Genomic DNA, 16020 nt, shown 5'->3' on the forward strand with positions numbered 1-16020 from the left:
ATGTAATGTGTAACTAACATATAAATCTTTTAATAATTGTCTTTGATGAAGGGATGGAATATTTTTAGACTGGGTCTAAAAATATTGGTTGCCAGGAGACAAAGGGGGCCCACCCACAAGTATAAGGCTATCATTTAATTTTATTAATTTTTATTTTTAACGTATTGTCTAATGTTTAAGGGGCCCCACTTCATCAGGGGCCCACAGGGCCCACTTGCCATCGGGCAAGCTGACACAATGGCCAGTCTGCCACTGGATGGAGGGAATCTTTAACAAGTTTGATTCACTTGCAGGCTGAGTGCGAGTTAGTGGTGTGATGTGGCTGCAAAAAAAGTCAAATGTCATTTTAAGCCATATTAACTAAGCGACCCTGAGTGGGGGGGCTGGAGCTGATTAGGAGCTAGCATGACCACAGCACCAGCATCCGTGCCACTTGCACGGTCTAAAGTGGCATGGGCGCTGATGCAAGGCAACTTATGCCAGCACCAGGGAGCGACGCAGCAGCGCTGCCCTGCTGCGTTTTTCCAGTGAAAGTGTTTATGCCAACATCCAAGGGGGCATTCCTGGGGGCAGACGTTAGTCAGCTCCCTAAGCCCTATTGGCCTGGGAATACTCCTTTTTGCAAGCGGCTACTTGCTGCTACTTGCGCCTGCAAAATAGCTGGCGTAGCCCCGTAAACTCAATGGAGAAGTTTAATGGGGTTTTGTAAAAAGTAATTTTTTCCCTATTTTTTTGGGGTGGGCGGGCTGGGAAGCCTCTCAAAAGGCGATGTGGATGCGCTATCCCTGACTGTCCCCTAACTACCCACCCACTCAGGATTAGTCTATAAGAGAAACATAGAATCTGAATAATGAGCAGTAATAGTTTAACTCTGTTCCCTGATAGTCAGACCTCGTCTGGATTACTGTGTCTAGTTCTGGGTGCCACACTTTAAGAAAGATGTAAGATCAAAACCTGTTCGGAGGAGGGCAATAATGTGTTTTGGCCTATAGGGCCTTCATCAGTGGTTAATTAAAACCTTTGTTAAGACTGCACACATTTACAGAAATAAATTAATAAGTACATATACAAACAGTTAACAAAGGTTTTAATTAACCACTGATGAAGGCCCTATAGCCGAAACGCGTTTGGTATGTGGTTACAGTTATCAACCTCAGGAAATGCCATTGTGCTATTTTAATGCTTTTAAATAATTTTAACCTTTATATAGAGCTTCTAATAAATTATATTTTCATTATTTATACACACACACACACACACACACACATATATTTTCTTTCCACCCAGCCTTGGGTACCCAGCTTCTGTTTTTAGGTTGGGTTTTATTCCCCTCTTCTTTCTTCCACTACTGGATATGTTTAGCCAGGAGAGAAGACTGAGTGGAGTGTGACTGCACTCTTCAGATACCTGAAGGGGTTTCTCTGCTGTTCTAGAGGGCGAGACAACATATGATGGGCTTAAGATACAAGAGGGTAGATTTCAGTTGAACATTAGAAGACACCTCATAATGGTAAGAGCAGCTGAACAATGAAACCTATTACTTTTGGGTGGGGTAGGCGCTTCCTGCCAGGAGGTCTTCAGGGGCTGTTGGGGATCTTTTGGATTTCCTGCATTGATAGGGTTGCCAGCTCTGGATTGGGAAATACCTGGAGATTTTGGGGGTGGAGCCTGGGGAAGGCAGGGTTGGGGGCGGGGACCTCAGCAGAGCATAATTCTGTAGAGTCCGCCCTCCAAAACAGCCACTTTCTCCAGGAGAACTGATCTTGGTCATCTGGTGATCAGTTGTAATAGCAAGAGATATCCAGGTGCCACCTGGAGGTTGGCAACATGCCTTGAGCAGGAAGTTGGACTAGATGGCCTGTAAGACCCCTTCCAACTCTCATTCTGAAGTCTGATGTGTAGGCAGGATGTGCGTTCTTTACCTATCCCTGTCCTAATTTTGATAGATAAAATATAATTGCTGTATAGAACATGTAATGTCCAACATCATGTATTTGTCCAGCAAGTGAATAGGGCTGTTGTTACATTTAACTCCACAGAATGTGTAAAGCATGTGTAAAGCATAAGTATGATGAGAAATTCTTGCCTAATTTCCTGGCAGATGTTCACTGCTGTGTTTTGTTATGCACTAGTTCCACTTTCTCTTCTCTAGGTTCCTTCTTTTAATGTATTCCTAGTGAAACGTTGTTTTTTTTTTTTTTTGCATCGCTCTGACCTCTGGCTGTGGAATGCAGCAGTTGCATTTTCTTTAACTGATCATTTAAAGTGTATATAAAATTAGCCTAGTCACAAAATTTATTCAGGGTTCTCCCACCCCCCCTCCAGTTTCATAGTCAGGGCTCTAAAATAAAAAATGGTCATTAATGCATTGGTACCTTTCTCAATGCTTTTTAAAAAGAAGTAGTTTAGGGTGGAACATATTTTCTGCACAGATCATAGAATCATAGAGTTGGAAGGGACCACCAGGGCCATCAAGTCCAACCCCCTGCACAATGCAGGAAATTGACAACTACTCCCCCCCCCCCTAGTGACCATAAGATGGCCAAGATGCCCTCCCTCTCATCATCTGCCTAAGGTCACAGAATCAGCATTGCTGACAGATGGCCATCTAACCTCTTCTTAAAAACCTCCAGGGAAGGAGAGCTTACTACCTCCCGAGGAAGCCTGTTCCACTGAGGAACCGCTCTAACTGTTAGAAAATTCTTCTAATGTCTAGACGGAAACTCTTTTGATTTAATTTCAACCCGTTGGTTCTGGTTCGACCTTCTTGAGCAACAGAAAACAACTCGGCACCCTCCTCTATATGACAGCCCTTCAAGTACTTGAACATGGTTATCATATCCCCTCTCAGTCTTCTCCTCTTCAGGCTAAACATACCCAGCTCCTTCAACCTTTCCTCATAGGACTTGGTCTCCAGACCCCTCACCATCTTTGTTGCCCTTCTCTGGACATGTTCCAGCTTGTCTACATCTTTCTTAAGTTGTGGTGCCCAAAACTGAACACAGTACTCTAGTTGAGGTCTAACCAGAGCAGAGTAAAGCGATGCCATCACTTCGCGTGATCTGGACACTATACTTCTGTTGATGCAGCCCAAGACTGTGTCTGCCTTTTTAGTTACAGCATCACACTGCTGACTCATGTTCAGTGTTTGGTCTACTAAGACCCCAAGATCCTTTTCACACACACTATTCCTCAAACAAGTCTCCCCAATCCTATAATTATTCATTTGATTTTTCCTACCTAAATGCAGAACTTTACATTTGTCTTTGTTGAAGTGCATTTTATTAGTTCTAGCCCATTTCTCCAGCCTGTCAAGATCATCCTGCATCTTGGCTCTGTCTTCTACCATATTTGCTACCCCTCCCAATTTAGTATCATCTGCAAATTTAATAAGCATCCCCTCTATTCCTTCATCCAAATCATTTATAAAGATATTGAACAACACAGGGCCCAGCACAGATCCCGTGTTCTGCAGTATTTGCTAAATAGAAAATATGAGTAAAGCGTTGTACCCTACACACTGTGAATCAGGGCAGGTGTGAACCTTGCCCATCTCTCTCTTCCCCTGAGAATCCCGAGACCTCCGGCAAGCATAGGTTGGAGTCCTGGGCACCCTGTGCAGAAAATTCCATGGGCCTGTATGTAAAGGGAGTTGGGCAATATTGCCTCCGCTTTGTTCTTGCCCCAGCAGGAGCTCCACTACTGAAAGAGCGGTGACATCACTTGAGTCCCTCTGTTCACAGCTGCCCCTGTGACTCCAAGCAGTAGGTGTTCAGAGGTCTTAGGATTAAACAAGGTATGACTTTTTTCCTGATCTGGGTCGGTGTTCCCTCAACCCGACTCTCATTCCCCTGAGTCAGACATTGGTTTCTAGGAATTAATTTCCCAAGGTATGCAAAGGTCCAACTTGAATCATGGCCACAGTGGAAAAGGGCTTCAGCCTACTCCCATGCTATTTTTCTGATGCAAAATGGCCCTGGGGGCTGCGTGTGCAGTTGCAGCCCACATTGGGGCAAAAAACACCCCAAGGACTGTTTTGAGTTGGAAAAGTGGCATGGAGGAACCCCGTTCTCCCCCTCCTCCCCATGGTCCCAATCCAAATCAGGCTCCTGTGGTACTTAGGATATTTGTTCCCAGCAGTTGATGTCTGAATGAGAAAAATGTGAGTTGGGTCAGGGGAACCCAAACTCAACTTGGAAAAAAGTGTCACATAGTTTGGCCCTCAGGGGACTGCTGAGGGGGAGGGATCTTTATGAGCGATCTGTGAGTACCTTCTGGACAGAGTCTAGGATCCAACCTACAACCTACTTGCAGATCTTGAATAATAGTTGGTGCAGAAGCAGAGCTATTTCAAGTTGGTAAGATTATAACTTTCAAAAAAAATGGAAAATAAAGGCCATGCAAAGTTGACTTTGTGGCTGAGCGACATGATAGTGTACATCAGGGGTCAGCCTTTTTGTGTCAGCCATTTTGTTGCTGCACTGACCAAATGTGCCTGCAGGCTCAAAAAGATTGGGGACCCCTTGTGTACATCATCATATTTAAAGTTTTCCTTTGCCTCTAGGGTAGAATGCCTCTGCCCCTTTTTTCCTTCTTCTCTGAAACATCCCTCTGCACCCCAAGGAATATTAACTGTGAAGGATCTGTTGTTGTTGGCAACACACTTGAGGGAATCATTGCATGCATCTGGTAAAAATCTCTTTTATCCAGGGAAAGGTATAGTCCCTTTCTACAAGTTTTTTCTTTCTTTCCCAGAACCAGACCTTATCCTGTGAGTGCTCCTTTCCCAAGAATCAAATGGCTTTGAGAAAGTTGTAAAGGAAATGTACTTGCCATATGGGCAGGGCTTGTAACTATGTTCCCACATGGAAAAGGTCAGCTTGGCTTCATCCCAGTGAAATCAAATACCGTATTTAATCCCCTTCTGCAGTGTCCATATCTGGCTTTCCCTCACTCTCATGGTTATCTATTTCATGTAGCCTTAAGCAGCTGCATGCATCATCCTTCATAGCGCATTTTTGTTTGGTTGATGCCACAGAGAGTAGCAAAAGTAACCTTTGCCTTAGAAAGCTACTTGCTGGAAGCCGTTTAACAGCAGTGGCTTCATAACTGGCAAGGCTTCAGAAACCAAGGCTGAGACAGATGGCTTCTCCCTCCTCAGGTTGGAGCAGGCACGCTGGTTACTTTGCACTAGGGTTGCCAAGTCCCCAGTGGGGTTGGGGGACTCTTTGCCCCAGCTCCTAATTCCGGCCACTGCTCTGATTGGCATGGGAAGGGGGGAAAAGGCAATTGGCCTGATGGCATGATGTCACTTCTGAGGAAAAACGTAGCATTTCCAGTAATTCCTAGGGAGAACTGATGTAGATTTTGGATGAAAATGTTTAATGAAAGTATTCTGGGTATCATTTTAAAAAGTTCTTAATTTCAATGACCTGATTAATTTGGTCATTGAAAGCTATTGTATAGTGGAGTTGGGACAAATGATAAACATAAATCCAAGATATTAATTTCTTCCTCCATCAAGGATCTTGATGATAAGTTCTCAACTAAATTACTTATTCTCAACTAAATTACTCTCCGTCTGCTGTGGAAGTCGGTTTCAGGTAGCCGGCTCAAGGTTGACTCAGCCTTCCATCCTTCCGAGGTCGGTGAAATGAGTACCCAGCTTGCTGGGGGTAAAGGGAAGACGACTGGGGGAGGCACTGGCAAACCACCCCGTAAACAAAGTCTGCCTTGGAAATGTCGGGATGTGACGTCACCCCACGGGTCAGGAATGACCCGGTGCTTTACCTTTTAGAGCAACTACCTGTTATACATTCCTCTAGAGGTTGATTCTGAAAAGACTCATTGCTGGAGTGTGAGGTTAAGCTGAATCAGTAATTTGTGTCACAAATTAAAACGTCTGGGGAAAATGTGGTGAGGTGAACCTGTGCTGCAGGTTGGGAGTGGGTGTCAGTGGATTTTTAATGGGCTTAGGCCAAATACTTAACAGAAAACGTCTTCCTTATTATGATCATCTGAAATCTGTCTGGTTTGTAATTTGGCAGAATTCTTGAAAGATGGCCAGCAGCATCACTCAGAACTATATTGTGAAATTTAATTAAAGTAGAGAGAAAGCGTGAAATGACAATTATATCTGGTCTGGCAGGGCGAGAGAGCACAGTGTACAGGCTGGGGTATAAACAGAGCAAAAGCCACATGTGTTTGGAGATAATACTGTATAAATCCCTTGAATTGTTTTCAGTGTCCCTTAGGAATGACATATACAATACTTAATGCCAGTCGTTCCATTCTAGAATGTTACCTAGTATTTCAGAAGGAATAACAGTTCCTTCAAACAGCAACATCTACCTGTGCAAATGGAATGAATCTCTTCCATTATGTCAAGTGGTGGTAGAAATGCAGTTCTTATGGTGTGGGCCACTTTTTGCTCTGAAAAAGTTAGAAAATTTGATTGGGAGCAGAGCAAGGGGAAGTACCTTCTATGTTTGGCTTCCCTGTCTCTGATTTTTATGGTATGCAACACGAGAAGATATCCAATGGTCTTGTCCAGCATTACATTAAATGCACTTACCCCATTTGCCCTTCTTCCAAAGAGCCCAGTGGATACGTATAGTTATCCCATATAAAAACTAAACAGCCCTATGAGATAGGTTGGGGCTCTCGGATAATGACTTCTCCAAACCACCCATAGTTTTATAGTTTGGCAAGAAGTTGAATTCAGTTCTCCTTAGTTCAGCCCCCTACACTCTGCTTTACACCACAGTGGCTGCCTTATACATATGCCTACCTAGGTTTTAGTGCATCTCTTCCTTTTTATGTTAACCAGTTTATCTTGAATAAGATGCGCTTTGCAGTTTGAGAGTTCTACTCTAGATAAATGAGTAATTTTTTATTTTTATTTTGCTACGCAGATGGCAACAGTTTACCAGGCCACCTGTTCTTTGTGCAGCTCTGGTGATTGGCATGTATAAAGAAGTCCAGTGATAGATGGTTGGTTTTACTTAACAGGAAAGTTTCTAGGGGACCACTCTCCTGAACAGCTGGTTGCAAGCTGAGCAGAACCCAGCGCTGCAGAAACTGCTTGGTTCAGACCCAGGCCTGCAACACAGGATGAGGCATGGGTTTTTTGTTGCCACCGTTGTGGTTACTGATCAACTCAGGCCCAATTGGTGGCGACATGGGAGGTCAGCAGTGAGCCTGGTTCATTGTTATCACTACTGGCCAGGCTGTTTTTAATTACCCAAATACATACCAAAAGCAGTTGTATATGTAGGCAGAGACTTTGAAGAGCATTTCAGCTGATGGAAGGGATTTTCATTTTTCTTGTCTCCCCCTCTTGCTGCTGTCCCAAATGCCCTCCCCACATGCCAGGGGTGGGGAACCTCTGGCCCGTGGGCCGTAAACGGCCCGCGACATCATTGGCTGTGGCCCACAGACTCTCCTGCGGAAGCCGCCGCCATTGCCACTGCAGGGCCATGCACATGCGTGCGTGAAGCCGGGAAGGCTTCCCCCGATCGCTCCCGGCTGCTTGCACGTCCGGGTGTGTTGGTGTATGTGTGTGTGTGGGAAGGGGAAGCCGTGATCACTCCCGGCCGGGCGCGTGCATGCGTGTGTGTGTTTGGGAAGGGGAAGCCGCGAATGCTCCCCCCCATTGCTCCCAGCCGGGCGCGGCTGGGAGCTTGCATATGTGTGTGTGTGTGTGTGTTTATGTGTGTGAGTGTGTTGGGGAAGGGGAAGCTGTGAAGGCTCTTCCCCCCCCCATCACTCCCAGCCTGCGCTTGCTTGCTTGCTTGCTTTCTTTCTTTCTTTCTTTCTTTCTTTCTTTCTTTCTTTCTTTCTTTCTTTCTTTCTTTCTTTCCTTCCTTCCTTCCTTCCTTCCTTCCTTCCTTCCTTCCTTCCTTCCTTCCTTCCTTCCTTCCTTCCTTCCTTCCTTCCTTCCTTCTCTTCCTTCTCTTCCTTCTCTTCCTTTCCTTCCTTCCTTCCCTCCCCTTCCTTCCTTCCTTCCCTCCCCTTCCTTCCTTCCCTCCCTCCCCTTCCTTCCTTCCTTCCTTCCTTCCTTCCTTCCTTCTCTGTGTAGCCTCCCCTAGGGTTGCCAACCTCCAGGTGGTGGCTTGAGACCTGGCAACCCTAACCTCTCCCCCCCCCCCGGCTGGGAGATCTACGCCTGGTATGGCCCCCGAATGATGTTAAAATTTGCAAATGGCCCTTGGCAGGAAAAAGGTTCCCCACCCCGGCCATATGCTGTCATTGGGGGACAGGGGACAACAGAGTTGGAAGTCTACAGTGGGATTAAGGAATTGTTGGAAATCACAGCCCTTCTGTTTGCAGAAATTCTGCCACAGGGTCCAACTCATACTATGAAGAAGATAAGTGGTACTGCATTCATTCAGTGCACCATGTTGCCTTCTAAATTGCCTTCCATAAATTGTCTCTCAGATTATTGCCAAGTAATGGCATACTGAACCAAATGCTTGTACATTTGGGCTGTAGAGCTTCTTATTCCATTAGATTACATGACTGGAATTCGGCAATGATTGTTCTCTTTTGTCCCTTTCACTTCTCTTCCAGTCTCGCATTGCTAAACGGGGGAGGAAACTTGTGGATTATGACAGTGCCAGGCACCATTATGAATCTCTACAGACAGCAAAGAAGAAAGATGAAGCCAAAATTGCCAAGGTGAAGTGTACTTGTTAGAGATAGCATGATTGCCATCTTATTCTTGAATAGGTGACAATGCATTTTTAAACAGACTTGAAATTAATTGCTGTTTACTTTCAGTGTGAAAACGATGAACTTATAATTTAAAATCTCTGGTCTAGTTTTTTATAGTGTTTTACAGGCACTAGTACTAGTTTGAAAAAAACAGCACTAAAGTGGTTGTTCACAGTGGCCATGGCAAGGCACATAATTATGTTGAGATGACAAAATGAAAGAAAGGAAAAAGAGAGGCCCATAAAGGATGAAAGCTTCTCTCTGTGCTGGCTCAGCATGAATAATTTCTCTGAGAACCATCCTTTCTTGGTACTCCCCTTGTTCCTTCTTGAAGGTCAAAGCACTTAGGAGTCTTAATAGGATGGCTCTCTACTCCTTGTCTACTGATGGACCAATAGGATCTTGGAGGCAGTGCCATCTTTGATGCATGAGGGTAGAGGAGATTGCATCCAAACCCTGGACCTTTTGGGGGCTATATTGCACTTCTTGGAAGGTACAGATGCTACATGTTCCCATCTGAGGCCACTCAGATGTTTTTAAGTGTTACTGACCAAGTCAACAGAGACATGAGTTGGGAAGATTTCATGAGCGTGGGACGAATATCCCACCTAGAACCCACGTTTAAATATCTTCTGCATTAACCGCTTAATGAACATTGCTCCTTTGCTCTGACAGGATCAACATTTTGTTATTAATAGAATAATTCAGTTCTCTATATCCCTGGGATTCCTCACTGAATACTTGCCTTTATTTTTCTAAGAGATTTGGTTAGAGATTTATGGGAAAGGCACAGTCTAAGTCGAAATTCTCTTTCTTCATGCAAGGACAGGGGAGAGGTGATGCAGATTAGTAATACTAAACAGAGTGGGTTGCTGCTTTTGCCTCCACCCTAAGGACCAAAATAGTTTTGCTTCACTCATTCCTCTGTTAGCATAGCATCAGAGTAATTAACCTCAGCACATACAAGGTCTAAATGGCACAATCCTAGGCCATTTTTGCATGGTAATTAGCAGCGCGTTCCAGGCTGAATTGCCCCACATATTTTTTTGAATTTTGCACGCTGAACCATCATTCCGGAAGTGACTGCAAAGCTGGTGCTTACCTGCTTCGCATTACCAAAGAGCCCATTTAACCCAACCTTTGGTGTTTGCCACGAAGAATCCCCCTCAAGGAACAATGCAAAACAACAGAGGCGCGTTAGCTATGCATTTGCTAATGGCTATGCAATCAGGAACAAAGGAGCTGGCGAGTGAAAGGAGTGGAACTTCGCCTTTTGCGTCGGGACCATGAAAAGGCATTTTTAAAGGCGCATTTTAAAAAAGAGCTTTGAGCGAGCATCAAAATTGACCATGCAAAAATGGCATGTTTACTAGGCATGTTTGGTGGGAGGTTGCGCCCGCATCCGAGGGCTGTGCTGCCATCACAGTCCAGGGGGGCCAGCATAAGTGCCCCAATGCCAGTGTCTGTTCCAGTTTGCATGGTGCAAGTGGTACAGACATGAGGTCACACCGGCTCCTAAGAGCATTCACCCCCCTTCAGGAATGCACTGAGAGAGTTCTAAGTAATTCCTCTTCAGACTAGGAGGACCCCAGCCGTATTGGTTCTCAGAGAAATTCTTTCCCCCCTTTTGTGTAACATGGTGTTTCTTAGGACACCATTGTCTACCTTACTGCTCAATTTGCAGTGTTTACTTCCCAAATTCTGACCAGAAAGGGCTCCATATCAGCTAGTGTGGCAGGGAGAAGTATGGTCAAGACCCCATCTTAATCCTTCAGCACCCACAGAACCAGCGCCTGTCAGGTATCTCTCTCGCTGCCATCCAGTTGATGAAAGGCCTACTTTTAAGAGCATACATTGCTACTCATGTTATATTATGCTTTGGAAAAAAAATGAAGTGCTGCAAGTTCTAAATCTGCATGTCTGTAATAACTATGTCTGTTTAATCCCCTCTTCTCTGAAAGTTGCTGGTATCTCACCAAGGGAAACCCCAAAGCTGGAATTCGTTGCCTTCTAAATGACTAACAGTTTCTTCTCTGTTGCACTCTGCAGCTGGACTGTTCGTAAGCTCTCCTGACCTGTTGGTGCCCTCTGAGCATACTGTGGGAGTTGTTAATTACTGCTCAATTTGGCATGCTGCATATGAATCACCCCGTACTTGTCTCTTAATGTGTCTTTTTTCTTCCTTTTTCTGTGGTTGTTTGCTCAACCTGCCCCTGTAACACTTTTACTTTTCTTTAAAAAAAAAAACACACCCTCAAAAGATGTCCATCTGTTCTCTCGTTTTTGTCTTGAAAATGCTATCCCACAGCCTGTCTCGTTGCTCGAGAAAGCTGCGCCTCAGTGGTGCCAAGGAAAGCTACAAGCGCATCTCGTAGCTCAGACTAATCTGCTGCGGAACCAGGTGACAGTCTGCTTACCTTGCTCTCTAACCCTGCACGTGCTATTTCTGTCCCAAACTTTGTACTATGCTTTTAATCCACAGGCAGCATCCACTCTAAGCCCCCCCCCCCTTGTTAGCTACCCCTTTCTGTAAAATTGTGGCCATTAACGCATGGCCTTTAAAAAAAATTCTTCCTCCTCTATAGCGTGCCTTTTAGTTATGCATTCAAAAAGTTGAACACATGGACTGATAAAGCGCGCCGGTGGGGAGAGAGAAATGTGGGGTCCGGTCTGCGGGCAGAGGCAGGAAGGAGCCACCCTCCTTTGCCTTCTTCTGGTGGAGGTGAGGGGGGGAAGCAGGAGGAGGCGGCAGCGACTGGCGGAGGGAGCATGGGCTGTGCGACAGCTGCTGCTGCTCTGCTCACCCCTCCCTGGGCAGAGCCGAGGGGAAGCTAGGAGTTGGGTGGAGGTGGCGAGGACTGTTGAAGTAGCAGCCGCTCTGCGCTCCTGTCCTGCTTCCACCCACTGCCGGCTTCCCCTGGGCTCCACGTGGGGATGGGAGTGCAGAGTGGCGGCGGCTTCAACAGTGGGTGGAGGCCACGGGGACGGGAGCACAGAGTGCTTCAACAATCCCCGCCACCTCCACCCACTGCCGGCTTCCCCTTGGCTTCGCCCGGGGGGGGGGGAGCGCAGAGCGGCAGCTGCTTCAACAGTGGGTGGAGGTGGCGGGGACTGTTGAAGCAGCTGCCGCTGTGCGTTCCCGTCCCCAGGCAGAGCCGAGGGGAAGCTGACAGTGGGTGGAGGCGGTGGGGGTTGTTGAAGCGGCCACCACACTGCGCTCACGTCCCCAGGCTGCAGGCCAATTGAATGTGGGCTGTTTGGGCCTGTAACTCTGGCTGGTTCTGGGGGGAGATGGGGGATGGGGGGAGAGAGGGGGGAGAGGGAGAGGCGCAGGGTGGGGGGGAGGAAAAGGTGCCACCACTGTTGCTGCTGCCCCCGCCGGGTCGGGTACTGCCTTCTACCCGGCGGGGAAAGGAGCCACAGCTGCTGCTGTCGGGGCCCAGAAGTCTCCCGGTGGGGAGTTGACCTGGGCGCCCAGCACGCACAGGCGAACTCCTTCCTCTGTTGCGCGGTCCTTCCATTTAAGTTGTGATAACAGAGAAAAGGGGTTCTCCTGGGGATGTACCAAAGGAGAAGGGTTGAACGTGCACGCGGGAAAAGTACGTGTGTGTAGACCTCACCAATTCGCTACATTCCCGGGAGAAAAGAGGGACAAAGCGGCCATGCATTAATGGCCTGTGACTCAAGTTTCTCTGTGCTGGTCCCACATCAATGTAGAAACACAGGTCTATCAAAAACATTCCCTTACACAGGAAATCATACCTGAAAGATTTTTGAAAGTATTCACACCAAGCCTTTCTCTGCTCTAACTCCTCCCCTTCCCCAGTGATTTTTCTTATAAATATCTCCAAAATGATTTCCTTTCCATAGCATCTGATGAAGTGATCTCTGAACTGGGCTGCCAGTTTTACACCAGAAGTGGAGGATCCCTTTGATTCTGTTTTCCACTCCTGCTGCTCTAGAGAAAAATAACTGGGGGCGGGGGGGAGGGAACTGTTGGTGACATCATGATGTTACTTCCATGAAAAATCTGGCAATGATGTCAATCCACTCTAGAAATCTATAGTTTTGCCATAAAGATTTGGGCAATTCCTAGAGAGGCATGACATCACTTATGAGTTCCCCCCCCCCCAGAATCATACCATTGATGATGGCTTCCCCCATGTCCCGCTCTCTCCCCGACTTCCCCTGGGTGCCAGTTCATCCTGGAAATTTTGGTTTCTCCATTGCTACTGGAATTCTGTTTTACTGTCAGCAAGTTTCAATTCCATGGCCACTGTTTCTACCACACCTTTCTCTCCTGTGTAGAAAAGAATAGCGTGGGAGAGCTGTGATGGTATTGAGGAGGTCAGATTTGGCTCTGAGGGTGCTTGTGCTGACTACTGGCATACTGGTATAATGCCTGTGGTTTATGAGGTGCTACATGTGGGATAACATTGATGGCAAGCTCATCTCTGCCACTTTATAGAACCCATTCTTGTACTATATCCCTCCATTTCTGGGGAGCAACTAAATGTCTTTAAGTAGAAAAATCTTCCCAGTATTGACCTGTTCCATCTGCTACCTTTCCCATGTTGAAACCCTCCTTCACTTGCTGCTACTTAACTTCCCAGTTCTCTGATCACGGTCTTCTCTCCCTCCTCAGCCCATATTTCCTGGGCGTCTGAAGGGAAGAAAAGGCACTGATGTGCTTGCTGCCCTCCCCCTGTTCTCTAGCTAAGCATATGGCTAGCTGAGGAGGGACAGCAGAGAGGCAGTTTTCTCTCCAGTCTTCCTTGTGACCTGGAAACTTCAGCCTCAGTATGGACATCCTATTTTGTATCTCACCTTCAAAGTTGGATAGAAGTCCAGTGGTTTTGCCCTCCCCCTCATGGGGTTCTGTAATTGGACCTTGAGCAAGCACTAGGAGGGCGGCTTCCACATGTGTTTGGAGGCTCCCTCTGCTTTGGATTATGGGCTGTGCTATGAAGCTTTTTGCCAGGAAAAATGGAAGCCAGCCAGGTATCCTTAAAATCCATGAGTCATATGGGATGGAGCTCTGTAATAAACCAATAAAATCTGCAATTCATCACTGCTTGCATTGGGGGAGGGAAACTGTATTTTGGCACTTAAATTCCTAAGCACACTTGGGGGAATAGATGATGCAACTGGCAGATCATGAGGGTCTGAGCAACAGAAGAAGTATAAAAACTCCGTAACTATAAGTGGACAATAAATCTTTGCCTTGGCTGGAAGGAACCAAATTTCTAGTGTGTTCCTGAGGAACTAACTGTTACTTTCCTGGGGCTTGTCAGCAAATGAATTTCTGTTTGCAAATTGGGAGTTTTATAAATGTGAATTCTTGGATGGTAGTTTAACATTTGACTATGCAGACCACCCAGAGGGCAGCCTGCCCCAATCTTGGCATCACATAACAAGATGAATGAATTAATTTTAGAAGAGATTCTGAAACAGCAAGAGTAATGACTCCTTACATTTCCCTGGCCCAGTGAATAGGACTACCCAACTTTTACTAGCGGATAAGTCCCCCAACTCTACAGAAGCAGTTGCCGAATATTTGGCAAAGATTTTAGCTATTGATTTTAGTATTGACAAGTAATAGTTATGCCAATTGCTTGTGTTCTTTGGTGCTTATAGTGGAACTCTACTATTGTATTATATTGAACTTGATACGTATTGTACTATCTTAACATGCTCTTTTTTATGCCATTAAAGGTTTTTGATTTTTTTTACTCCTTACATATTGGTTGGTTTGGAGTTATTTTGTTTTTGTTTGCTAAGTATATAAAAAGAATAAAGGGTGAATGCAGGTTGAACTTGCAGGAATAGTTTGACTTTGGCTAGATAAAATGAACTCAAAAGTGAGACTTCTGAAAATAAGAATTCAGATGTCTTTCTTTCCAGTTCTTTTTATGTTGCCAGCAACATAGGTTCCTAGAAAGCTTGCCCTGACTTATTAAAGAAAAAAATGACCCCAAAGATCTCTTTTGCTTCTTTTTGGCCTGGTTTATAGTACAACTGCCCAATTTGCTGCAACAGATTGCTTTTAGATTTAACAAGCTGTTGATAGGATTCCAAATTAACTAATCTTGTTACTTCCACTGCAAATGGCCTGAGTCCGTACTAGTGTCCACATCTTAAGTCTCTTTCCTGTTCTTCTGTAACATGCTTCCACAAGTCCCATGGATTCCATGGCTAAAAACCTTGAATAGGAACTCTTTATATGTACAAGAGAAGCACTGACCTCTTGACTACCAAATGAAGTGGTTCCCATTTGGCTTACTGCACCAACTTTGGGCTGAGGTATGTGACTCCGTCAGCCTGTTTCCAGAGCAACCTTAATGAGCCTTGGTCAACAATGTAGATTTATGGGGAAGAAAGCCAGTTTGAATTTGGTTTTAAAACTTTTTCAAACTTGTAGTATAGATGAGCCAAACTGTAGATCTAACAGACTTAGCTTCAAGCTCTTGCTCCCCAAAACTCTGGGAAAACTTTTAATATTTTTTTTTAGGATTGTGGGGGGGTTGATTGGTTGGTTAGTTAGATATTAACCTTCACTTTGGGAAACCTATATTCTCCAAGTTACATGCTTGGGGGGCATGACAGTGGACTAACATGAAACTGCTCACATTTGCAGATAAGAGAGATTCCTACTGAACTAGGCTTTGCGCAGACATCACATTAAACCATATTTTATAAATAGTGCTTTGACTCTAGGTTAGTGTGATGTCTGAATGCTGGTTTGAGTTAACAAGAGGGCCACAAACTGGGATGCGTAGGAAGAGTTGTATCCTGGTTTGTTAATCCTGATTTGTACTAATTTGCCTAGTCAGTACTTCTCAGTGGAGGAAAATCTGGTTTGGTCTGGTTTAATCTGGTAGCACCACCCCTAGGACATAGTCACAGCTGCAGAACAGACCTAAAATCTTAACCATTCCTCCTGCAATTGCCTTTCAATTGCAGCAGAGAAACTAGGATTTCCTAGCAGACAGTTTTGATCATTTCCTGCCCTAACCATGGTTTGATCATTTCCTGCCCTAACCATGGTTTGATCATTTCCTGCCCTAACCATGGTTAATTCAATAAACAGAACTGTGAATTAACAAGGTTTAATCATGATGTCTGAATGTAGTGATCACCTTCTCAATATGGCGGCCACCAAGACTTCCTGATGACACAGTCGCTCCTATTCCTTTCTTTCTCTTACTGCTTCCCCTCTTGTTTTTTTAACAATATTTTTATTAGAAATTTTCAAAAAGAAAAACACACATTACATACTCAATCATCCACATGCATACAGTATAA

At 45.3% G+C, this 16020-nt stretch overlaps 1 protein-coding gene across 16 annotated transcripts in view; it reads left to right on the top strand.

Annotated features, from left to right (window-relative positions):
• The window catches only part of BIN1 (bridging integrator 1), a 219188-nt gene that overhangs the window by 138521 nt on the left and 64647 nt on the right, over positions 1-16020 (top strand). For 11 of the 16 annotated variants that reach the window (XM_056861325.1, XM_056861329.1, XM_056861333.1 and 8 more), the window contains exons 6-7: positions 8572-8679; positions 11024-11116. In XM_056861325.1, coding sequence (XP_056717303.1) covers positions 8572-8679; positions 11024-11116 — 201 coding nt within the window. The remainder of the gene's footprint in view (positions 1-8571; positions 8680-11023; positions 11117-16020) is intronic. The other 5 variants (XM_056861328.1, XM_056861340.1, XM_056861331.1 and 2 more) reach the window with 1 other exon arrangement.

The sequence above is a fragment of the Euleptes europaea genome, chromosome 15, assembly GCF_029931775.1.
Source record: "Euleptes europaea isolate rEulEur1 chromosome 15, rEulEur1.hap1, whole genome shotgun sequence".
NCBI classification, from domain to species: domain Eukaryota; kingdom Metazoa; phylum Chordata; class Lepidosauria; order Squamata; family Sphaerodactylidae; genus Euleptes; species Euleptes europaea.